Source organism: Microcaecilia unicolor, unplaced genomic scaffold (genome assembly GCF_901765095.1).
Source record: "Microcaecilia unicolor unplaced genomic scaffold, aMicUni1.1, whole genome shotgun sequence".
Lineage (NCBI taxonomy): Eukaryota > Metazoa > Chordata > Amphibia > Gymnophiona > Siphonopidae > Microcaecilia > Microcaecilia unicolor.
Genome location: NW_021963008.1, coordinates 151,298 through 178,657, shown reverse-complemented (window position 1 = coordinate 178,657; position 27,360 = coordinate 151,298). Strand labels below are relative to the sequence as shown.

Here is a 27,360-nt window from a genome sequence, read left to right as displayed (position 1 = left end):
CACAAGTACCTGGCAGAAACCCAAATCGTGACAACATACTACAAATCCCAGGGCAGGACGTCAGACTCAGAAACAGAACGAAGGAAGAAGAGGACCTTGGTTGGCAGGGGTTGGGGTCCCCCGCCAGCAAAGGTAGGCGACGGCGGGTTGGCGGAGGGGGGGGGGTTGAGAGGGTCGTTGGCAGGGGGTCCAGGGCCAAATCCACGGGGCCCCAGGCCCCACATAGCTACGCCCCTGGCGCCAACCCAGTGGTGATTTTGAAGTTGACGAGCACTGTTTCCCATGGTAGAAAATATTTTTCTATTTTCTACTGTGGGATTGTTCCTGGTGGCAATCAGCAGCATGGCCACATTGGCAAGCACTGCATGAGTGACGCATGAGTCCTTACTGCTAGGTCAATGGGTGGCAATAAGGGCTCAGGCAGTACATAACTACATAAGTATTGCCATACTGGAACAGACTGAAGGTCCATCAAGCCCAGCATCCTGTTTCCAACAGTGGCCAATCCAGGTCACAGATCCCAAAAAAGTACAAAACATTTTATACTGCTTATCCCAGAAATAAGCAGTGAATTTTCCCCAAGTCCATTTTAATAATGATCTACAGACTTTTCCTTTAGGAAGCCATGAACACCTTTTTTAAACTCTGCTAAGCTAACCACTTTTACTACATTCTCTGACAACGAATTCCAGAGTTTAATTACACACTGAGTGAAGAAATATTTTCTCCAATTTGTTTTAAATTAACTACTTTCTAGCTTCATTGCGTGCCCCCTAATCCTAGTATTTTTGGAAAGAGTGAACAAGCAATTCACATCTACCCGTTCCACTCCACTCATTATTTTATAGACCTCTATCATATCTCCCCTCAGCCGTCTTTTCTCCAAGCTGAAGAGCCCTAGCCGCTTTAGCCTTTCCTCATAGGGAAGTCGTCCCATCCCCTTTATCATTTTCGTCACCCTTCTCTGTACCTTTTAATTTTAGCACACGGCCATTTACTGTCCCCAATTTAAAAAAAGCCTTTTTCCCCAGCTGCAGTAAAAAAATGGCTCAGTACATGCCAAACACACACGCCCACACTACCACAGGCCACTTTTTATCGTGGCTTTGTAAAAAGACCCCTGAGTAAACAAAGAACGGAAAACAAAATAAAACAGGTAATCCCTCTATAATATCCCACTAATTATCATCAGAAAGGGAAGAGCAGAAAGTCGTCATAAAAATAAGCCTTTGATAAAGGGTGCCACTTTCTAGAAGGAGCCCATAATACCTCAGAATATTGTTAATATAAAAATACAGGTTTGTATATTCTCTACTTGCTACATTATGGATACATTTATTTATTGCAAAAATTTCCTCTACAATGAATAACTTCTCAGCGGGTATTAATCTACAAACAGACCTTTTCTAGAGACGGGAAGGTGGTAGAAATAGAGGAGAAGAATTGAGGATGAAGGGGGGGGGGGCGACTCGGGAATAATGTCAAGAAGAACGTTTTCACGGAAAGGGTGGTAGATACCTGGAATGCCGCCCTCCCGTGAGAGGTGTGGGGGAGATGAAAATGGTAAAGGAATTCAAAAATATTTCTTCATTCAACGTGTAATTAAACTCTGGAATTCGTTGCCAGAGAATGTGGTAAAGGCGGTTAGCTTAACGGAGCTTAAAAAAGATTTGGCCGGCTTCCTAAAGGAAAAGTCCATAGACCGTTATTAAATGGACTTGGGGAAAGTCCACTATTTCTGGGATAAGCAGTATAAAATGTTTTGTACTTTTTTGGGATCTTGCCAGGTATTTGTGACCTGGATTGGCCACTGTTGGAAACAGGATGCTGGGCTTGATGGACCTTTGGTCTTTCCCAGTATGGCAATACTTATGTACTTACGTACTTATGTAAAAATGTGTGGGTAAACACAAAGGAATCTTGTATAGAAGGCCTGGAATCAAACAAGCTTAGCATGATTAGATGGCAACACCAGTAATCGGGAAGCAAAGCCAGAGCCAGGCAGACTTCTACGGTCTGTGCCATGAAAATGGCAAGGACAAATCAAGGTCAAGTGTAGATATGTAGCATGACATCATACCTTATGCTAAGAGTTTATCTTTTTTTATTTGGATTTTGCTCACACCTTTTCAGTAGTTGCTCAAAGTCAGTTACAGTCAGGTACACTGGGTATTTCACTGTCCCTGGAGGGCTCATGGTCTAATTTTGTACCTGAGGCAATGGAGGGTTAAGTGATTTGCCCGAGGTCAAAGGGTGCAGCAGTAGGGATTTGGCCACCTCAGGATGTCAAGACTGGTGCTCTAACCACTAGGCCACTCCTCCACACTTGCTGACCAGACTGGATGGACCATAGAGGTCTTTATCTGCTGTCATCTACTGTGATACTATCAGGCTTATTTTCAAAAGAGAAGGGCGCCCATCTTTCGACACAAATCGGGAGATGGGCGTCCTTCTCGCAAGGTCGTCCAAATCGGCATAATCGAAAGCCTATTTTTTCACACCCTCGACTGCTTTCCGTCGTGGGGATGACCAAAGTTCACGGGGGCGTGTTGGCAGCGTAGCGAAGGCGGGACTGGGTCGTGATTAGGAGATGGTCGTCCTCGGCCGATAATAGAAAATAGAAGGGCGTCCCTGACGAGCACTTGGCCGACTTTACTTGGTCCATTTTTTTTCACGACCAAGCCTCAAAAAGGTGCCCCAACTGACCAGATGACCACCAAAGGGAATGGGGGATGACCTCCCCTTACTCCCCCAGTGGTCACTAACCCCCTCCCACCATAATAAACAAGGTTAAAAATACTTTTTTGCCAGCCTCTATGCCAGCCTCAAGTGCCATACTCAGGTCCACTGCACCAGTATACAGGTCCCTGGAGCAGTTGTAGTGGGTGCAGTGTACTTCAGGTAGGCGGACCTGGGGGGGGGGGTTGGGGGGCTCAGCACCCAAGGTAAGGGAGCTATGCCCCTGGGAGCAATTTCTGAAGTCCACTGCAGCAGTGGCGTTCCTAGGGGCGCTGACACCCAGGGCGGATTGCCGATGCGCCCCGCCCCCTGGGTGCAGCACCCCCCCGGAACAGCGCGACCCCCCCCCCCCAGGCGAAATAACCCCCCGGGTGCAGCGCGACCCCCCGGCGAAAGAACCCCCTGGGTGCACGCCACGGGGGGGGGGGGTACCGCGCGCCTGTCGGCTCTTCGTTTTCATGCTCCCTCTGCCCTGGAACAGGTTATTTCCTGTTCCAGGGCAGAGGGAGCATGAAAATGAAGAGCCGACAGGCGCGCGGCACCCCCCCCCCCCCAGCGGCATGCACCCGGGGCGGACCGCCCCCACCGCCCCCCCCCCCTTGGTACACCACTGCCCAGCTGCTGTCCTGGCATGTCAAGGGGACCAATGCACTACAAATGCTGGCTCCTCCCACGACCAAAGGGTTTGGATTTGGACGTTTTTGAGATAGTCGTCTTTGGTTTCCATTATCGCCGAAAACCGAGGACATCCATCTCTGTCGACCTAAATGTTAAGATTTGGGCGTCCCCGACCGTATTATCAAAACAAAAGATGGACGCCCATCTTGTTTTGATAATACGGGTTTCCCCGCCTCTTCGCGGCACCGTCCTTAGAGTTGGGCACCCTTAGAGATGGTCGTCCCCATTAGAAAATGCCCCTCTATGGGTCTTTTTTACTGAACCACACTAGTGATCCCCGTGTGGCAAATGAGAGGAAGCCTGATCAATTCCCATGGGCTTCCTCTCATTTGCGCACCTGGAATCATTAGCATGGCTTAGCAAAATACCTGCTATACACCACCTTCATAATAATAAATCCCAATAAGTAAATACACAAATAAATACAGAAACACTTAAAGCATTTCTGTGATCTCTTTCCTTACAAAGATAAAGTAACTCATTCCATAAAGAGGGCTCCAATTTTAAAAAATGGAATCTTTCTAGTAGACACTAGACAAGCCTTAATCACAGGAGGGACAGTCAATTGAAACAAAGCCTGTGTATGCACAGAATGCACAGAAACGAAAGGTACAACCAGTTCTTACAAAGGAGCAGGTACCTTCTCTATGTAAGCTCTATGCGTTAAAGACATCAACTTGAAATGTCCTGACCGGGAAGTCTCAATTCCGACTTGAATGTTCTTTCTAAAATGCCTCTCTATGTGTATCTAGATGTTCAGAAAGTGTTTGACACAGAGGGGCATAATCGAAAGGGGTGCCCAAGTTTTCCTGAGGAAACCCGTATTATCGTATTATCGAAGCAAGATTGGCGTCCATCTTTCATTTCAATAGTACGGACGGGGATGCCCAAATCGTGAAATTTAGGTCGACCTTAGAGATGGTCGTCCTTAGAGATGGTCATCCCCGATTTTCGGCGATAATGGAAACCAAGGATGCCCATCTCAGAAACGACCAAATGCAAGCCATTTGGTCGTGGGAAGAGCCAGCATTCGTAGTGCACTGGTCCCCCTGACATGACAGGTCACCAACCGGGCACCCTAGGGGGCACTGCAGTGTACTTCACAAATTGCTCCCAGGTGCATAGCTCCCTTACCTTGGGTGCTGAGCCCCCAAAACCCACTACCCACAACACTACCATAGCCCTAAGGGTTGAAGGGGGCACCTACATGTGGGTACAGTGGGTTTCTGGTGGGTTTTGAAGGGCTCACATTTACCACCACAAGAGTAACAGGTGGGGGGGATGGGCCTGGATCCGCCTGCCTGAAGTGCACTGCACCACTAAAACTGCTCCAGGGACCTGCACACTGCTGTGATGGACCTGAGTATGACATTTGAGGCTGGCAAAAAATATTTTAAAAGTTTTTTTAGGTTGGGAGAGGGTTAGTGACCACTGGGGGAGTAAGGGGAGGTCATCTGGTCAGTTCGGGCACCTTTTTGAGGCTTGGGCGTAAGAAAAAATGGACCAAGTAAAGTCGCCCAAGTGCTCATCAGGGACGCCCTTCTTTTTTCCATTATCGGTCGAGGACGCTCATGTGTTAGGCACGCCCCAGTCCCGCCTTCGCTATGCTTCCAACACGCCTCCGTGAAATGTGGTCGTCCCCGCGACGGAAAGCAGTTGAGGACGCCCAAAATCGGCTTCCGATTATGCCGATTTGGGCGACCCTGGGAGAAGGACGCCCATCTCCCAATTTGTGTCGAAAGATGGGCGCCCTTCTCTTTCGAAAATAAGCCTGAAAGTCATTCATGAGAAACTCCTGAAGAAATTTAAAAACCGTGGAATAAGAAGTAAAGTCCTGTTGTTGATTGAGAACTGGTTAAAAGAGAGAAAACAGAAAGTACAGTTAAATGGCCAATATTTTCAGTGGAGAAAGATGACTAGTGGAGCGCCACAGGGGTCTGTACTGGGACCAATGCTTTTTAAAATATTTATATCTAGTGTCTCCTGGTTTTAAGACTTCTATGCGAAGGGCGACTAAAATGATAGCGGGGATGGGACGACTTCCCTATGAAGAAAGACTAAGGAGGCTAGGGCTATTCAGCTTGGAGAAGAGACGGCTGAGGGGAGACATGATAGAGGTATATAAATAATGAGTGGAGTAGAACGGGTGGATGTGAAGCGTCTGTTCACGCTTTCCAAAATACTAGGACTAGGGGGCATGCGATGAAACTACAGTGTAGTAAATTTAAAACAAATCGGAGAAAGTTTTTCTTCACCCAACGTGTAATTAAACTCTGGAATTCGTTGCCGGAGAAAGTGGTGAAGGCGGTTAGCTTAGCAGAGTTTAAAAAGGGGTTGGACGGTTTCCTAAAGGACAAGTCCATAAACCGCTACTAAACGGACTTGGAAAAATCCAAAATTCCAGGAATAACATGTATAGTGCGTTTGGGAAGCTTGCCAGGTGCCCTTGGCCTGGATTGGCCGCTGTCGTGGACAGGATGCTGGGCTCGATGGACCCTTGGTCTTTTCCCAGTATGGCATTACTTATGTACTAGCTTCTTTGGACTGAAAATAATTTTGTTTGCCTGGATTTATGAGACCCCTCCTTCTCTGCAACGGTGGAGCATGTATATGATTGAGCAGAGGCGAATGGATCGTTTGTAGGTATCAGACATCCAGGAGCCATTTTGGGTAACATTGTGTCATGAGGAACGCAGTCGACTGTTGAACTGTTCATGACTTACAATAGTGTTTTGTTATTATTACTGTGGGGGGGGGGATGGGAAATATTTCTGTAAACTTGTTGCAATTTGCAATAATGGTTATTGTATCCTTCTCTTGACTCAATAAAAAAAAGATTTAAACATAACTTATTTATAGATGATTTGGAAGAGGGGATAATAAGTGAAATGATCAGATTCACAGATGACACAAAATTATTCCAAGTTCATACATCACATATGAATTGCGAAAGATTGCAAGAGCACCTTGCGAGACTGGAGAACTGGAAACTTTAAAAGGGGAAGTCCAAGTAAAAAAAGCACATAAAATCAAGCCACTGGGACTGGCCACACAGGCATCCCAGCAGAGCAGTGGGCCACCCTAGGACGCTGCAGTGGACCACTTAAAAGGTCCCAGATACACATCTCACAATTACCACCTTATACTGTATAGTGAGTCCTGCAAACCCCACTGTACCCAACTATACACCACTACAATAGACCTTATGGCTCCAGGTGTCACCTATATGTGGGTACAGTGCATTTTGGGGATCTAACACTTTCCACCACAAGTGTAATAGTTAGAGTGGATTATGGGCCTGGGTCACTTTCTCTACAGTCCACTACACCAACCACTAGGCTATCCCAGTACACCTGAACATGAAGAGACAGTCTCTGCTCGACAGAGCTTAGAATCTAATTAGGACAAATAGAACAAATAAGGGATAAGAACAAAGAGAAGCAAGATTCCGTGCAGAATCCCAAAGAGTAGCAAGATTCCGGAATCCCAAAGACTACTACTACTTATCATTTCTAAAGCTCTACTAGACGTACGTAGCACTGTACACTTGAACATGAAGAGACAGTCCCTGCTCAACAGAGCTTACAATCTAATTAGGACAGACAAACAGGGCAAATAAGGGATAAGGACAAAGGGTAGCAAGATTCCGGAATCCCAAAGAGTAGGAAGGTTCCGGAATCCCAAATAATAGCAAGATTCCGGAATCCCAAAGACGACTACCACTACTACTTATCATTTCTATAGCGTTACTACACGTACGCAGCGCTGTACACTTGAACATGAAGAGACAGTCCCTGCTTGACAGAGCTTACAATCTAATTAGGACAGACAAACAGGACAAACAAGAGATAAGGGAATATTAACGTGAGGATGATGAAATAAGGGTTCTGAACAAGTGAATAAGGGTTAGGAGTTAAAAGCAGCATCAAAAAGGTGGGCTTTTAGCTTAGATTTGAAGACGGCCAGAGAACGGCCAGGAACACCCACATCTCACCCTTTTTTTTTTTTTAGAAAAACGTCCAAATGCAAATTTATGCCAGTTTTTGGACGTTTTACTCTTTTGAAAATGAGCCCCAAAGTGACGCACATAGGGAAAAATAACCCTAATTATACTGTAGTTCCATCACGTCAGGTTCCACATTGGGAATCACCATCTAGGAAAAAGATCTAGCTGTTATCATGGACAATACCGTATGCTGAAATCTTGTGCTCGGTGTCCAGCAGCAGCCAAAAAGCAAACAGAAGGTTAGGAGTTATTACGGAAGGGCTACAAAATAAAACAGAAAATACCATAATGCCTCTGTTGCTCTATGGTACGACCACACCTTCAGTATTATATTGCAAGTCTGGTCACCACATCTCAAAAAGATATAATGGAATAAGAAAAGGTTCAAAGAAGGGCGATAAAAAATGATTAAGAGGATGGAACTCCTAAGGTGGACCCTAGCATCAGATAACTATGATTCGGATTATTCTTCCCAATGTGCATCACTTTTCATTTGTCCACATTACATTTCATCTGCCATTTGAGAAGTAGCTCAACATTAGTAGATCCTCAGGAATTTGAATGCACATTAAAGCCCAGGGTCTAGGGAGAGTCTCGTCTTCCTCTCCCAGAGTCCAATAAAGTACTTGATCTTTCCTCCCCTAAGGGGGTCCAGCAGAGAGAAAGATGTAGTATTCGTAGACGTCTTGTTGCACTGATTTGCGGTATACAAAGTAATAAATGGAACATGAACATGGAATGTGGAGGGTTTCCTACCCTGGAACCTCAGGGCCTTGGCTTTCTATCCTAGAGTAGAGAATGACACAGGGACGGGGAACCGCAGTAACCGCGGGGATGGGGACGGGGACAGAGCGGGGATGGGGACAGAACCCACAGGGACGGGGACAGGGGACAAACTTTGTCCCCATGTCATTTTCTACTGTGAAGCCTGTTAATGAACTGGACTGTTATGTTTAAGTGATGCCTACAACGATACTTTGATTTTTTTGGAAAAACAAGCAAACTTTGCATGGGGAGATCCTGTACATCCTGCTACCAGCACATCTTCCAAGAAGACATCTTCTATTGCAGGAAGGACTCTGGAAGACATGACTTCATTTATCCACAGATTTAAAAACCATAGCAGTGCTTCATAGGGCATATAGAATGGGTTGTATTTTATGTCCCTGGACATTTTAACAGTGTGAATTAGGATTCCTTGGGGTAGTAGAAGTCAGCTATTGTTGGGGTTGGAAGGGTAGATGGTGGTGGTGGGAAGGAGGGTTTTATTATAGCTGCTCATTGTTGTTATTATTTTCTATTTGTAATTTATACACAACAGTTGCACAGTATATTGTTCCTTTTTATACTTTAATAAAAAGATTTAAATATAAAATCATAAGTGTTCGAGGCTTCTGAGAATGAGGACAGAGCCCACGGGACGGGGACAGAATCTGCGGGGACGGGGCGAGGATGGAGAAAGGGCCTGCGGGGACGAGGCGGGGATGGAGACAGAACCTGCGTGGATGGGGTGGGGATGGAGACAAACTTTGTCCCTGTGTCATTCTCTACCCTAGAGGCTAAGGAGATCCAAGGAGAAGGGAAAGATCAGGAGTGGTTTCCAGGTCCCTTAGATCATTGACTTAACGTAAGGACTCACGCTCTACCTGCGCAGTAACCATGCAGCACATGCCAACGCAGCTGTGCTGCCAATCGCCCCCATTTTCTACCGTGGGATTCAGCCTGCACCAAACTCAGAATTACCACAGGGCACATAACTACCCCAGTGGTCGTACCAATTTGGCTTAAGTAAGTCAAGAACTATATTGCTTTCATATGATTTTTGACTTAAGTATTTGAAATTTTATTAACCTATTCTGCATTCTTAGAATAACAGCCTGAAGTTCCCTGATCGAAACGCTGTTGGAAGCGGGTTACATTTTTAATCTTCAATACAGATAAGTTTTTTTCAATCATTTTTGATTTTCCCTAATTTACACATAATGGTTTTCATTTTTGCATATAAGACAGGGGGGTTGGCTTAGCAGGGTGGAAGCAGGAGAAGAGCAATCGAGCATCTTCTCTGCAGCATGGCATCACGAGATCCGAGTACCTGTATATAATATGTAAACTGGTATATCAAATCCCATCCCCTTAAGGGCACTCAATTACAGAAGTGCCCTTAATGAGTGAGCCTCAGTGCAAGACCTCGTCTTCATCAGGATAATGAAAGACAGTGTGCAGGAGCCACGTTCTATGACTACCACCTGGGATGCATCCTTAGAAGTGCAGACGGTAAGAACTGGGCACACCAGAGGGGCTACTGGTCTTTTCCTGCCGTCATCTACTACCCTACTCTTCTTGTGGCCAATGTGCGTTTGACAAGAACACGCTAAGAAGAGGAAGAAGGACAAGTTACTGTATGTGACCATCTCTAAGACGAGCCGAGTAAAGTCTCCAGAAACCCCCAAAAAGTTAGGGGTCCTTTTACAAAGGCGCACTGAAAAATGGCTTGCGGTAGTGTAGGCGTGGGTTTTGGGTGCGCGTCAATCCATTTTTAGCGCGCCTGTAAAAAAAAAAGGGGCCTTTTTTTTTTCTTTTTGCCGAAAATGGACATGTGGCAAAATCAAAAATTGCCACGCGTCCATTTTGGATCTGAGACCTTACCGCCAGCCACTGACCTAGCGGTAAAGAATCTGGGCGGTAATGAACTGCGCGCGTCCGTTGCGAATGCCTGAAAATGAAAATATTTTCAGACGCACGTATCGAGCGTGCGCCAAAAATGAAATTACCGCAAGAGCCACACGGTAGTAGGGCAGTAACTCCATTTTGACGCGCGTTGGGCAGCTTACGCGGCTTAGTAAAAGGGGCCCCTGAGGTTTTAAGGGATTCTGTTGGAGCAAACAATTTGGAATACAACAGTCCAAACGTCATCCTTTTACATAGGGTACATAAGTATTGCCATACTGGGAAAGACCAAAGGTCCATCGAGCCCAGCATCTTGTTTCCAACAGTGGCCAATCCAGGTCACAAATACCCAGCAAGATCCCCAAATGTACAAACATTTTATACTGCTTATCCCAGAAATAGTGGATTTTCCCCCAAGTCCATTTAATAACGGTCTATGGACTTTTCCTTTAAGAAGCCGTCCAAACCTTTTTTAAACTCCGCTAAGCTAACCGCCTTTACCACATTCTCTGGCAACGAATTCCAGAGTTTAATTACACGTTGTGTGAAGAAAAATTTTCTCCGATTCGTTTTAAATTTACTACAAAATGAATCGGAGAAAATTTTATGTGGAAAAATAAAAAAAAGTCACAGAAGTTCAAACATGCAACGTTTGCAGACTGCTTACGAACCCATGACATGAAAAATCAGCCATTCTCAGCATTTTGAATCCACCACTTTAGTCTCATTTTCCCAGAGACGATCACATATAGAAAAAAATGTTTGTTTTAAAGTCTGTATTATTCTGACCCCCCTCAGACTTCCATTATTTCAGTAACATGTGGAAGCTACTACTTTCACTTCAGTGTTTCTCCTGGCGGGGGGAGGTTCTGTATCACTCCGTGGGGCGAGTATTGTGTGCAATTCTGGTCGCTACGTCTCCAAAAAGATACAGCAGAATTAGAAAAGGTACTTAGAAGGGCAATCGAAGTGATTAAGGGGTGGAACAAATTTCATAAGTGGAAATGCTAAAGAGGTTAGGGCCCTTCAGCTTGGAGAAGAGACGGCTGATGGAGGTGGGGTGGGGGTCTACAAAACCCTGAGTGGAGTGGAAGGCATGAACGTAAATTGATTGTTCATGTTTTCAAAAACAAAAAAAATACAAACCATAAGGGACACTCCATGAAGCTACATGGAAATACTTTGAAAACAAACAGGAGAAAATCTCTTTTCACTCAACGAATAGATAAGCTCTGGAACTTATTGCTGGCGGATGCGGTCACAGCCGTTAGCATATCTGGGTTTAAAAAAGATTTGAACACGTACCTGGAGGAAAAGTCCATAGTCTACTACTGAGATAGAATTGGGGAAAGTCACTGCCGTCCTTGGGATTGGTAACATGGAATCTAGCTGCCAAGAACTTGTGACCTGGATTGGCCACTTTGGGGAAACAGGATACTAGGCTAGATGGACCTTTGGCCTGACCCAGAAGGGTGATACTTCTGTTCTACCAGTCCAGTGACTGAGACTTCATACACCCAACAAAGTCAAAATGAGGTGTGTTCCCACTGCTCCTTTTCAAATGAACTATTTACCAAACCACAAAGGGACTGCAACCTTTAAGCATCTTAAATGTTTTTAACAGTACCATGGAAACAGACGGGGTCTGTCTCTCTCTCTCCTTCCAATTATCTGTTTTCTGTGAATGAGATTAGATGGGAGCCATTTCTAAACTGCGAACACTGGTAATGAAGCAAAACATTAGCCCTTCAGTTCCTCCTCATGATTGAATTCTTTGAGGTAAGGCTGTGAAGGGTAAGATGGATTCTTCTCCGACTTTACATGAAGGTTGATCTATAATTGAAGGGTTTCTTCTCCAGCCACATTCCAGTTCAGCACGCGTTCCCTAAAAATCTCCGGGATTCCCCTAATCTCCCTAGAAATGAGTGGCAACGGACACATGCACCAATACAGTGCGCTTACTTCAAAAGCAGAACCAGGCAGCTACAGACCCTGGTCACAGCCCGACTGTCAGTTTCGCGGAAAACACTGGAAGCCATCATTAAAAGAGGAGAGTGGGGGCAGCGATTCGCAGGAATCGGCAGGGATGAAGGGCAACAGCGTAGCGTGAACACATTAGCCACAGACTGGGTACAGAGCACACAAGTATCTGGGTTTTGCTAAAGCTTCTGAGACAAGACTGCATGAAGGGAGTGGAGGAATAGACTAATGGTTTGATTCCCACTGCAGCTCCTTGTGACCCCGGGTAAGTCACTTAACCCTCCATGAGCCCAGGTACAAAAACTTAAGATTGTGAGCCCATTAGGCACAGAAAAAGTACCTGCATGTGATACAAGTAACCTGATTTGGTTGTACCACAGGAAGGAGGTATATCACATCCACGGTTTTTGCATTACAAAAACATGGATTTAAAGGTATCCAACAGGCTCATTTTCGAAAGAGAAGGACACCCATCTTTCGACACACATCGGAGGATTGGCGTCCTTCTCACAGGGTTGCCCAAATCAGTATAATCGAAAGCCAATTTTGGGCGCCCCCAACTGCTTTCCGTCCCGAGGACGACCAAAGTTCACGGGGGCGTCTTGGAGGCGTAGCGAAGGTGGGACTTGGGCGTGCCTAACACATGGACATCCTCGACCCATAATGGAAAAAAAAAAGGGTGTCCCTGACGAGCACTGGGACGACTTTACCTGGTCCTGTTTTTCTTACGACCAAGGCACAAAAAGGTGCCTGAACTGACCAGATGACCACCGGAGAGAATTGGCGATGATCTCCCCTTACTCCCCCAGTGGTCACTAAGCCCCTCCCACACTAAAAAAAAACCTTTAAAATTATTTTGTGCCAGCCTCTATACCAGCCTGAAATGTCATACTCAGGTCCATCACAGCAGTATGCAGGTCCCTGGAGCAGTTTTTGTGGGTGCAGTGCACTTCAGGCAGGTGAACCCAGGCCCATCCCCCCCTACCTGTTACACTTGTGGTGGTAAATGTGAGCCTTCCAAAACCCACTGTACCCAAATCTAGGTGCCCCCATTCACCCGTAAGGGCTATGGTAGTGGAGTACAGTTGTGGGTAGTGGGTTTTGGGGGGCTCAGCACACAAGGTAAGGGAGTTATGCACCTGGGAGCAATTTGTGACGTCCACTTCAATGCCCCCTAGGGTGCCTGGTTGGTGTCCTGGCAAGTCAGGGGGACCAAGCACTATGAATGCTGGCTCCTCCCATGACCAAAGGGCTTGCATTTGGTTGTTTCTGAGATGGGCATCCTCGGTTTCCATTATCGCCGAAAATCAGAAACGACCAAGTCTAGGGATGACCATCTCTAAGGACGACCTACATTTCAAGATTTGGGTGTCCCTGACCGTATTATCGAAACGAAAGATGGATGTCCATTTTGTTTCGATAATACGGGTTTCCCCGCCCCTCCACTGGGACGTTTTGCAAGGACGTCCTCAGCAAAACTTGGGCGTCCCTTTCGATTATGCCCCTCCAAGTAAGTTAGAAACTGACTGAAGGTGGAGAGGTCACAGAATGTCACGTATTTGAACTAGTAGCACAAGGGGTCACATAACACTGGAGCAGCGACAGGAAGGAACAGGCACACACACAGACTGCTATGGGGGGGTAGTTTGATATTCACTATGGAATAGTGTTAATCAGGTGACTCTGTTAGGAAGAACTATCTTTCCAGATGCAGAGGGTCAGTGGTTTGGTCGGCTGCCACCCGGGGCACTGCGCACCCCCCTCCCCGGGTGCAACGTCTCCCCCCCCCCCCCCCCCACAGCCCATCACCTCCAAGGCTAAAGTGGCTAGTGCTCTTCAGCTTGGAGAAAAGGCAGTTGAGGGGAGATATGATAGAGGTCTATAAAATAATGAGTGGAGTTGAACGGGTAGATGTGAATCACTTGTTTACTCTTTCCAAAAATACTAGGACTAGGAGGCATGCAATGAAGCTACAAACTAGTAAGTTTAAAACAAATCTCTTTCCAAAATACTAGGACTAGGGGGCACGCAATTAAGCTACAAAGTAGTAAATTTAAACAGAGAAAATATTTCTTCACTCAACAAGTAATTAAACCCTGAAATTCATTGCCAGAGAATGTGGTAAAAGTAGGTTTGGATAACTTCCTAAAAGAAAAGTCCATAAGCCATTATAAAGCTGGACTTGGGGATGATCCACTGCTTATTTCTAGGATACGCACCATAAAATCTGTTTTACTGTTCTGGGATCTTGCCAGGTACTTGTAACCTGGATTGGCCACTCTTGGAAACAGGGTACTGGGCTTGATGGACCTTCGGTCTGTCCCAGTATGGCAATGCTTAAGTTCTTACGAAGCACCCAAAAAATAAGCTGGCTTTTAGTTTAGCCATCTGTGGTGATTTTCAGTGGCACTAACCAATTACAAGCAACTGAATGTGAGTGGAGAGTCGCAAACAAACAATTGAGCCAGCCAGGAGTCATTTCTAGCTGTTTAAATCACTTTGAATATCGACCCATGATAAAACAAATCCCGATTCAGATAAAGAGCCATCGGGCCTTCTAGAATAGATCCTGAAGACTGCCCTGGGATTGGTAGCATGGGATGTTGCTGTTCTCTGGAATTTAATGTTGGAGGCTGGACATGGAATCTTGTTACTCTTTAGGATTCTAGAATCTTGCTATTCTTTGGAGTTCTACATGGAATGTTGCTACTCTTTAGGATTCTAGAATCTTGCTATCCTTTGGAGTTCTACATGGAATCTTGCTACTCTTTAGGATTCTAGAATCTTGCTATTCTTTGGGATTCTACATGGAATGTTGCTACTCTTTGGGTTTCTGCAAGATACTTGTAACCTGGATTGGCCACTGTTGGAAGCAGGATACTGGGCTTGACGGACCTTTGGTCTCTCCCAGTATGGCAATACTTATGCTCTTAATGAGAAGTTATTTAGTCATGGGCTTTAACAGTGGCACTGTATTTCTTAAATCTGTCTGGATTATGTTATGTTGTTTGAGATAGAATTGATGCTTTAACTTCTGTTTCATACGCTGTTCCTCCCTTTTGTGAAATAGTAATTAATGTATTCCATAAACAGCAGATACAAAGACTAGTTTTCATGCATTCTTTACCAAAAGTAAGCAAAACGTAACTCATGGAGAAACTGTGTCCATCTGTCTGCGCCTGAGCATCAGTGAAGAAGCAAGAAAGTGGATTAACATGAAAAATTGGAGTGTTACAAAGAACTAAGGGACTCTTCTTACGAAAATATGGGCTTAGAGCAATTTTAAATGTGGGACTTTTCAGCGCACTAAGGGGCCCGTTTAGTAAAGCCGCATAAGCGCCTACGTGCGCCCAAAGTGCACCAGTTCTGAGTTATCGCCTGACTACGGCGTGGCCAAGGGGGTAATTTCATTTTTGACGCGCACCCACTGTGCGCTACCAGGCAGTCAAAGGCATTTGACGTGCGTAGACCGTTACCGCCTGGTTAACACCTGAGACCTTACCACTAAGTCAATGGCTGGCGGTAAGGTCTCAGACCCAAAATGGGTGCACGTCAATTTTCATTTTGCCACACATCCATTTTTGGTCAAAAATTTTTTAAAAAGGCGTTTTTACAGGTGTGCTGAAAAATGGATCTGCGCGCAGGGCCGCCGAGAGACTAGGCCGGGCCCGGGGCAAGGCCGCCCTCCTCCCGCCGCTGCCCCCCCCCCCCCCCGTCGCACCCCCACCGCTGCAGTCCCCGGTCTCACCTGCCTGCCTCCACGGCTCCGGGACCCCTGCATTTGAAGCAGCAGTCCAAGATCACCTCTCTTCTGGCCTTTCCTCCCTGTGTCCCGCCCTCGTCTGATGTAACTTCCGGTTTCCGTGAGGGCGGGACACAGGGAGGGAAGGCCAGAAGAGAGGCGATCTGTAACTGCCGCTTCGAATGCAGGGGGCCTGGAGTCGAGGAGGCAGGCAGGTGAGACCGGGAACTGCAGCGCTGGCGGCCTGACCCCAGTGCCGGGCCCCCCTTAGAATTTTGCCCCCCCCCCCCTCTCAGCAGCCCTGTCTGCGCGCGTCCAAAACACGCACCTACACTACTGCAGGCCATTTTTCAGCACAACTTAGTAAAAGGACCCGTAAGCCCATGTTTAACACATCAGTAAAATAAGGCTTTTGGGTTTGTTTTTTTATTTGCAGGTTGTATGCTACTGTTGTCATTAGCACACGGCAACTTCAAATAATGAATGCTCCTGCATTAAATCTGCGTTATTCGGGCAGCTCGTACTAATAGAGAAAAACTGCACTGGCTCCCAATCAAAGAACGCATTGCTTTCAAAATCTGCACCCTGGTTCATAAAATTATCTACGGCGAAGCCCCGGGATACATGACAGACCTCATAGACCTGCCAACCAGAAACACAAGATCAGCACAAACTTACCTAAATCTCCACTACCCAAGTTGCAAAGGACTCAAATACAAATCAACCTATGCATCCAGTTTTTCCTACATAAGCACACAACTATGGAACGCATTACCAAAAGCCGTGAAAACAACTTATGATCACCTAAACTTCCGGAAATCATTAAAAACTAACCTTTTTAAAAAGGCATACCCTACAGACCCAACTTAAATGCCTGTACCCTGCAACACAATGAAACCAAAGCTCGTAATGGACGTATAATAACTCTTTCTCTCTACGATTCCCTAATGTGTCTATACACACGAACCTTATTCTACCACAACATTACTGTCTTTGTTCATACCGGAATTGGCGAACGCCTTTACGGTACTATGTAAGCCACATTGAGCCTGCAAATAGGTGGGAGAATGTGGGATACAAATGTAACAAATAAATAAAAACATAAGAATAGCCATACTGGTTCAGAGCAATGGTCCATCCACCGCAATATCCTGCCTCCAACAGTGGCCAAAATCCACGTGCAAATTCAAATATTTTATAGTCTAAGCAGGGAAAGTACACACCATGAAATGGCGTCAGCATACGGAATTGCTGTGCAAAGAAGCCACCTTTTACCGCCATCAGTGAAAGGGTTTTTTTTTTTTTCAAAGAGCCAGTAATGGCTGTGCGGTAATTAAAAAATTGCCGTCCGGCCATTTACTGCTGGAGCTCCGGTGGTAAAAGTATTTTCTAGCGCCGGAAACGGTTCACAGCAAAGGCAGAACTACCGGGTGATCCAATTTGTCACACACCAATCCGGCACCAGCCCTCTCGCCCTTTAGTAAAATGGCCCTGAATATCTTTTTTAAACTCTGGAATTCGTTGCCGGAGAACGTGGCGAAGGCGGTTAGCTTGGCAGAGTTTAAAAAGGGGTTGGACGGTTTCCTAAAGGACAAGTCCATAGACCGCTACTAAATGGACTTGGGAAAAATCCACAATTTCGGGAATAACTTGTATAGAATGTTTGTATGTTTGGGAAGCTTGCCAGGTGCCCTTGACCTGGATTGGCCACTGTCAGGGACAGGATGCTGGGCTCGATGGACCTTTGGTCTTTTCCCAGTATGGCATTACTTATGTACTTATGAGATACACTTGTGAATATAACATCCAATAGTGTTCTCAGTGCAATAGAATTTTTAAAATGACCGTCCCCCAAATAAATGCGCACACATTTTATATCATAAACTCACTTTGATATGTGGAAATAGGGCTGAAGAACTAAGTAGCAGGTGAGGATGTACATCTGTGACCAGCTTCTCAGAGCGATGACTGACCCAATAAGTTTTGAAAACTGGTCACAGATCTACTGTTTTAGTCCAAAAGAGCTGTTGCCCCACCAACTTACTACTACTACTACTTATCACTTCTATAGCGCTACAAGGCATACGCAGCGCTGTACACCATACACGAAAAGACAGTCCTTGCTCAAAGAGCTCACAGTCTAAATATGGAATGTTGCTAGTGGAATAACAACATTCCATGTAGAATCTCAAATAGTAGCAACATTCCATGTAGAATCGCCAATAGAAGCAATAGAATCTGCAATAGTAGCAACATTCCATGTAGAATCTCCAATAGTAGCAACAGAATCTCCAATAGTAGCAACATTCCATGTAGAATCTCAAATAGTAGCAACAGAATCTCCAATGGTAGCAACATTCCATGTAGAATCTCAAGTAATAGCAACATTCCAGAATCTCAAATAGTAACAACATTCCATGTTCCACTGCACTAATCACTAGGCTACTCCTCCACTACCAACATTCCATGTAGAAGCCTGCCCTTGCAGACTCACAGAAACAGAAGCCTGCGCGGCCGCGTTGCTGATCTGCAAGGGCAGGCTTCTACATTACTACTACTACTAGTTATCACTTCTATAGCGCTACAAGGCATACGCAGCGCTGTACACCATACACAAAAAAGACAGTCCCTGCTCAAAAAGAGCTTACAATCTAGATAAGACAGGTAAACAGACAGAACAACTAAGAGGTAAGGGACTAAAGAGGTGGGGATAAAAGGACAGGGCAATTATCCCTTACTGCTATATAAATAAATACAGTTACTCATGGTTAAACGTAGGTGGAGCATGTATTGGGCTAGTCTGTCATATTTTAATTACTGTACGTTCTATAAATTATTTTTACATATATGCAAAAGAAGCATTTGAAATAGAGAACAGGCAGGCTCACAAACTGAAAAGCAACAGACATCTTTACCCTGCTTGGAAGGGGGCAAAGTTTACCTGACCAACACTGAAAAGCTGGCAAGGTTGAAATAGCTTCAAGGTTCCACAGTGCATCTATTTTCTCCATGGGCGGGGGAGAGGCTCTGCTACCACGGGCTGGGCACCCAGATGCCCTTAGTAACCTGAGGAGGGCAACAGGGAGTCCAGTGGAGCCAACAAGGCCTCCTGTTAGGCTTTCACCACACTATCAGGTAGACATGAATCATTTGTTTACTCCTTCCAAAAATACTAGGACTAGGGGGCATGCGATGAAGCTACAAAGTAGTAAATTTAATACCAATCTGAGAAAATGTTTCTTGGCGCAACGTGTATTTAAACTCTGGAATTCGTTGCCAGAGAACGTGGTAAAGGCGGTTAGCTTAGCGGGGTTTAAAAAAGGTCTAGGCAGCTTCCTTAAAGGTAAAGTCCATAGATGATTATTAAATTGACTTGAGGAAAATCCACTGCTTATTTCTGAGATACCAATTCAAAAAACAATCTAGTAGGGGAAAATTACAAGTTCAGTTATATGGTATGGGAGAAGTCTTATATAATCACCACGGCTGATGTCACTTCACCCTCATGGTGAATCTCAATCCGTGAAAATGTCTTAATCACAGACTATATATTTATATTTATTGCATTTGTACCCCACATTTTCCCACCTTTTTGCAGGCTCAATGTGGCTTACAGAGTATGGTTATGACCATCCAATGCTTGAATGTATATAACTACTTATTCATAGCATAACACCACAATATTAATGGTAAGGCTGTATGTCACTTATCTTGTAGGCACCAGCATGCTCACAAACCCCGACAGGTTGCCTGTTTCCCAATACATGCTTCATCAAGGGGGAGCCATACCGTCCAATTCCTACATGTGACGCCTCTAATCATCATCATTTCTGAGATAAGCAGCATAAAATGTATTTACTTTTTTGGGGATCTTGCCAGGTATTTGTGACCTGGATTGGCCACTGTTGGAAACAGGATGCTGGGCTTGATGGACCTTTGGTCTGTCCCAGTATGGCAATACTTATGTACTTAGGATTCTGAATGGAATCTTGCTACTCTTTAGGGTTCTAAATGGAATGTTGCTATACACTTTGAAATTCTGCATGGAATCTTGTCATTCTTTAGAATTCTAGAATCTTGCTACTCTTGGGGTTCTACATGGAATGTTGCTATTGTTTGGGTTTCTGCCAGGTATTTGTGACCTGGATTGGCCACTGTTGGAAACAGGATGCTGGGCTTGATGGAACTTTGGTCTGTCCCAGTGTGGCAATACGTCTGTACTTATCAATTTGGACTGGGAAAGAAATGTTAAGATCTGGGAATTCCGCACCATGCAGAAGGTTTGGCTTCCTCTGTTTTCCTATAGAATGCTTTCTCCCTTCTAGAAGATGCTAAAGCTTCAAACTTCCGGCACTGGTTTACCCTCCTTTCACCCCAAACCTTAACAAGGCCCCGAATCCCAACTCAAGGAGGAAATACTTCTGGATAAAGATTCTTCTACCTTCCTAAATGGATGATACTTTCAACCTTGCAGAAATAACCTGATTTCTTTTGCAGGCTGTGAGACCCTTTCGCCGGAGGAAAGACCTGGGGGGGGGGGGGGGGGGGTAGTCTCCAAATTTCCAAACCCTGGTCCAAATAAAGCTATCACAACCTGTTAAGAGCGTTGCTGATCCAGCGAAAGGCTTCAATGGACCACAATGAAAAGAAAAGTGGCAGATGAGGGGGCACCGAAGGTCACATGAAAACAAACACTTCCACTTGACCGTATTTTTTTTTTGCTGAAATGTAATCTAGGCGGCCAGCTATGCAAAGCCCTGCACTTTCTGCACAGAAGTGTTGTATTGTATCAAATTTAAATGTGTTACAACTGTCCCTGTATATTACTCCAGCGATAACAAAACTGGAAACCTAATCCCTGCCTGAGCTGTTCTCTGCTAATGAAAGGAAGCCTGACATGCCACTCAGGACACGGAGCCCCGGGCTGGCCCATGCCACAAGTGAACTTGCTAGCCCACGGGCAAACCTGTGCCTCGGAGCCCTCTGCACGGGTGTGGGGGGGGGGGGCTGCCACACACACCAGCCTTTTTGTGCACATTACTTTCTTTCTGCTAAGAAGGGGGAAAGAAATGCGAGCTGAAATCTGAGTAGGTCACTGTATCCCCTGCAAAAATTCTCTAATCCTGCAGCCAAATTTCCCGGAGGGGGCCCTCCTCCTCCTCCTGCACTTTTCCATGGCCTCTCCTCTCATTTCCCCTACCTTAAAGCCCTGACACCGGATCTGCCCAGGGGGCTCGGGTTACCATTTTTACAGCTCCGGCTCTGCCTGGCTGTATACATTCCTTTCTGCTCAACTGTGATTACTTACCAGGGCTTATTTTACCCTGCTTCACATGAAAGCAGTTGGGGGGGGGGGGGGGGAGCAAACACAGCATCAGGGCTCTACACATGCACACAGGGGCACATTGTGCTGCTCTGGCCTGTCTCTGCGTACAGCTCGGGCTGCTTGGGCATGCATGGGGTCTGAGGTGCTTGGCATAGGTAGATACCTGCACACCCCCCCCCCCCCCCCACTTCCGTAGGGAATTACACTAGTCGTCCATCAGCTGCAAACACAGCCTCTGAAAGTTGGGTTGGAGAACTCCTACAGAAGTGCCAGCTGTTTGTAAAGTTTCAGCACTGCAGAGGCGAATGCAAGGAGGCCCCCACCCCTGTCTCTGCCCACATCCTTAGACTCTAGCAGGGTGCTGCCAAAAGGTCAGGAAAAGGATGTCTAATGATTGTCAGCCGGGTATCTGCTGTGTAACTTAAATCACAGAACTGCCCTCTGGCATACCCACGCCTCTGTCCATGACATGCCAGGCTGCTTTGCAAAGGAGATCTGGGGAGCCATCAGCTGTGCCCTATGCCAGCCCCACCACACCTCCACTGTGCATTCATGGCTGACACAAGCAGTCCTGCTTAAAGGAGGAAATTCTGCTCGCTGCAGAGATGGTGTAATTTTGTCTTTCTTTTTTTTTTTTTTTTTTTCTTCGCCTGCTTCACACAATGTTGTTTCTGTTTTCCTCCTCCCCAGCTCAGACAAACATCTGTCCTTGCCGAGCCATCTCCCAAACCGCGGAGGGCGCCTGCAGCCAAAGTCAACAGCAAGAGCCCCGAGGCTGCAGCCCATCCAGCCAGGATAACATTTCACATGTTTTGATTAAAATTAGCTAATTTGTAATTCGAGCCCCCATGAAACTTAAAAGCTGCAATCCAGCCCCTGTGCTCTTTAAAGGGCAGCTTCAGGGAACCCAGCAGAGGCATCGTTTCGGGGGGTCCCCTTTCTCGGGGAGAGCCTGCTGGAACCCCAGCCCAGAACTTGCCCTCCGTGAACCGTCTGCTTAGAACAATGCCGGGAAGCCATCGGGGTCCGGGGCTACACCTGATAGAGCCCAGATGCCACGGATCCCCCCCCCCCCCCCCCCAGAACAAAAGCCCCGAAGTTTGGGAGGCGACAGCATTGTGCCCAGTCCGGCTTGCAGATGGCAGAACTGACAGCAGAGGAGACAGGACCCCCACCCCCACCCTGCAACATCTGGATGCCTGGGCGTCCTCCGGGGCCACCTCTGGCGCACAGCTGTAGCGGGCACCTCCTCCGGCTGCGCCAGGCCAAATGGGGGATGCACTGGGAAAGCGAAGGGGGGAGCCTGCCCCCCACCCACCCCCGGTGCCCCCTACCTTCAGCTCCTCATTGATCTCCCTCTTGACGGGGTGAGCCGGCTTCCTGCTCCGCTTGTTTTCCGGTGGTCTGCCCTCCCTCTCCATGGCTGGCGGCGCTGCAATGGCTGCTCGTCCGTCCGTCCGTCCGTCTCAGGGGTGAGGGCGGGGGGCAGCTGGCGATGCCAGGCGGCTCGGGGGGCGTCCTGCTCGCTTAGCCATCTCCCTGCCGGGCGGGGGCGGTGCAGCCGGCTCCTGCCTCTGGCTCTCCGTCTCCGTGTGTGTATGTGTGTGTGACAGAGCGGCGGCGGAGGCGCCGTGTGTGCGGAGCAGAAGAGGAGGGGGCTCTGACCGCCCCCAACCCCAGCGGCGACGGCAGGAGGAGGAGGAGGAGCCCGACGCGTTCCTGCCTGCCGTTCCGAGCCCTCCTCCCTCCCTCTCCTTCGCACAGATCCCCCTCACACGCACGCACAAACACACACACTAACACAACCATCCTCAATCACACACACACAGGTCCCTCACACACCAACACAACCATCCCATCCTCAATCACAAACACACATCCATCCTCCGTGCACACGCACTAACACAACCATCCTCAATCAAACACACAGGTCCCTCACACACACCAACACAACCATCCCATCCTCAAATCACAAACACAACCATCCTCAATCTCACACACACAAACACATCCATCCTCTATAGCACAGGCACAAACACACACACACACCAACACAACCATCCCATCTTCAATCATCACACACACACAGGTCCCTCACACACACACACACACACACACACATCCATCCTCCGTGCACACGCACTAACACAACCATCCTCAATCTCACACACACACAAACACATCCATCCTCTATAGCACAGGCACAAACACACACACACAAACACATCCATCCTCTATAGCACAGGCACAAACACACACACACCAACACAACCATCCCATCTTCAATCATCACACACACACAGGTCCCTCACACACACACACACACACATCCATCCTCCGTGCACACACAGTAACACACCCATCCTCAATCCCACACAAACACATCCATCCTCCATAGCACAAACACACACACACATATCCCTCACACACACCAATACAACTATCCCATCCTCAATCACACACAAACACATCCATCCTCCATAGCACAGGCACAAACACACACACCAACACAACCATCCCATCCTCAATCACAAGCACATATCCATGCTCCATAGCACAGGCACAAACACACACACAACCATCCCAACCTCAATCACACACAGATCCTTCACACACACTAACACAACCATCCCATCCTCAATCACAAACACACATCCATCCTCCATGCACATGCACTAACACAACCATTCTCAATCTCACACACACACAAACACATCCATCTCCATAGATCAAACACACACACAAACACCAACACAGCCATCCCATCCTCAATCACACACACACACAGAGATCCTTCACACACACTAACACAACCATCATCCTCAATCACAAACACACATCCATCCTCCGTGCTCATGCACTAACACAACCATCCTCAATCTCACACACACACAAACACATCCATCCTCCATAGATCAAACACACACACAAACACCATCACAACCATCCCATCCTCAATCACACACACACACACACACAGAGATCCTTCACACACACACACACACACACACACACACACAGATCCTTCACACTGACACAACCATCCCATCCTCAATCACACACACATAGACTAAGACACACACACACATCCATCCGTAGCACACGCACAAACACAACCATCCTCAATCACACACATCCATCCATCCTCCGTGCACATGCACTAACACAACCATCCTCAATCTCACACACAGGTCCCTCACACACACCAACACAACCATCCCATCCTCAAATCACAAACACAACCATCCTCAATCTCACACACACAAACACATCCATCCTCTATAGCACAGGCACAAACACACACACACACCAACACAACCATCCCATCTTCAATCAGCACACACACACAGGTCCCTCACACACACACACACACACACACACACACATCCATCCTCAATCACACACACACAGGTCCCTCACACACCAACACAACCATCCCATCCTCAATCACAAACACACATCCATCCTCAGTGCACACGCACTAACACAACCATCCTCAATCTCACACACACACAAACACATCCATCCTCTATAGCACAGGCACAAACACACACACACCAACACAACCATCCCATCTTCAATCATCACACACACACAGGTCCCTCACACACACACACACACATCCATCCTCCGTGCACACACAGTAACACACCCATCCTCAATCCCACACAAACACATCCATCCTCCATAGCACAAACACACACACACACCAACACAACCATCCCATCCTCAATCACAAGCACATATCCATGCTCCATAGCACAGGCACAAACACACACACAACCATCCCATCCTCAATCACACACAGATCCTTCACACACACTAACACAACCATCCCATCCTCAATCACAAACACACATCCATCCTCCGTGCACAACCATTCTCAATCTCACACACACAAACACATCCATCTCCATAGATCAAACACACACACCAACACAGCCATCCCATCCTCAATCACACACACACACAGAAATCCTTCACACACACTAACACAACCATCATCCTCAATCACAAACACACATCCATCCTCCGTGCTCATGCACTAACACAACCATCCTCAATCTCACACACACACAAACACATCCATCCTCCATAGATCAAACACACACACAAACACCATCACAACCATCCCATCCTCAATCACACACACATACACACACACACACAGATCCTTCACACACACTGACACAACCATCCCATCCTCAATCACACACACACACACACACACACAGATCCTTCACACACACTGACACAACCATCCTCAATCACACACACACATCCATCCATCCTCCATGCACATGCACTAACACAACCATCCTCAATCTCACACACACTAACACAACCATCCTCAGTCTCACACACACACAAACACATCCATCCTCCATAGCACAGGCACAAACCCACACACACCAACACAACCATCCAATCCTCAATCACACACACACACAGATCCTTCATACACACTGACACAACCATCCCATCCTCAATCACACACACACACACACATCCATCCTCTATAGCACACGCACAAACACAACCATCCTCAATCTCACACACACAAACACATCCATCTTCCAAAGCACAGGCACAAACACACACACACATCCCTCACACACACTACCATCCCATCCTCAATCACACACACATAGACTAAAACACACACACACACATCCATCCGTAGCACACGCACAAACACACACACACATCCCTCACACACACTAACACAATCATACCATCCTCAGTCACACACAAACACACTCAAATACACACACATCCATCCTCCGTAGCACACATACAAACACAACCATCCTCAATCACACACACACAAGTCCCTCACACACACTAACACAACCATCCCATCCTCAATCACACACACACACACACACACACACACACTCACACACACAGATCCTTCAAACACACTGACAGAACAATTTATTTATTTATTTATTTATTTATTTATTTATTGCATTTGTATCTCACATTTTCCCACCTCTTTGCAGGCTCAATGTGGCTTAGAATACATCGTGATAAGTGGAAATACAGTTAGAAAATATACAATTATTGGTACAGAAGGATCTTGGGTAAAAATATAATAAGAGACATGATAGTATAACCATCCCATCCTCAATCACACATACACACACACACACACACAGATCCCTCACACAGACTAACACAACCATCCCATCCTCAATCACACACACACACACACACACACACACACACATCCATCCTCCATAGCACACGCACTAACACAGCCATCCTCAATCACACACACACACACAGGTTCCTCACACACACCAGCATAACCATCCCATCCTCAATCACACACACACAGACTCAAACACACACACACATCCATCCTCCCTGCACACACACTAATATAACCATCCTCAATCTCACACACACACACACAAACAAACACATCCATCCTCCATAGCACAGGCACAAACACAGATCCCTCACACACAGTAACACAATCATCCCATCCTCAATCACACACACACAGACTCAAACACACACACATCCATTCTCCGTAGCACACACATAAACACAACCATCCTCAATCACACACACAGATCCTTCACACACACTGACACAACCATCCCATCCTCAATCACACAAACACACACACACAGGTCCCTCACACACACTGACACAACCATCCCATCCTCAATCACACATACACACACAGGTCCCTCACTCACACACACTGACACAACCATCCCATCCTCAATCACACACACACAGACTCAAACACACACACACATATCCATCCTCCGTGCCCACGCACTAACACAACCATCCTCAATCTCACACACACACACACACAAGCACATCCATCCTCCGTAGCACAGGCACAAACACACACACACACAGATCCCTCACATACACTACCATCCCATCTTCAATCACACACACATCCATCCTCCATCACACACGCACAAACACATTCAGCCTTTTTCACACACACACACACAGGTCCCTCACACAGACTAATACAACCATCCCATCCTCAATCACACACACACACATCCATCCTCCATCGCACAGGCAGAAACACACACACACACAGATCCCTCACACACACTAACACAATCATCCCATCCTCAATCACACACTCAGAGACTCAAATACACACACATCCATCCTCCATAGCACACGCACTAACACAACCATCCTCAATCACACACACACAGGTTCCTCACACACACC

The 27,360-nt window shown here is 46.6% G+C and overlaps 1 protein-coding gene across 1 annotated transcript in view; it reads right to left on the bottom strand.

Annotated features, from left to right (window-relative positions):
* LOC115458722 (sine oculis-binding protein homolog) overlaps positions 1-22,725 on the bottom strand; it is a gene marked incomplete at its 3' end in the record, with an annotated part of 212,744 nt that extends 190,019 nt beyond the window's left edge. The window contains exon 1 of the mRNA XM_030188545.1: positions 22,473-22,725. Within this exon, the coding sequence (XP_030044405.1) occupies positions 22,473-22,559 (87 nt within the window). The remainder of the gene's footprint in view (positions 1-22,472) is intronic.
* Between the last annotated feature and the right edge of the window lie 4,635 nt (positions 22,726-27,360).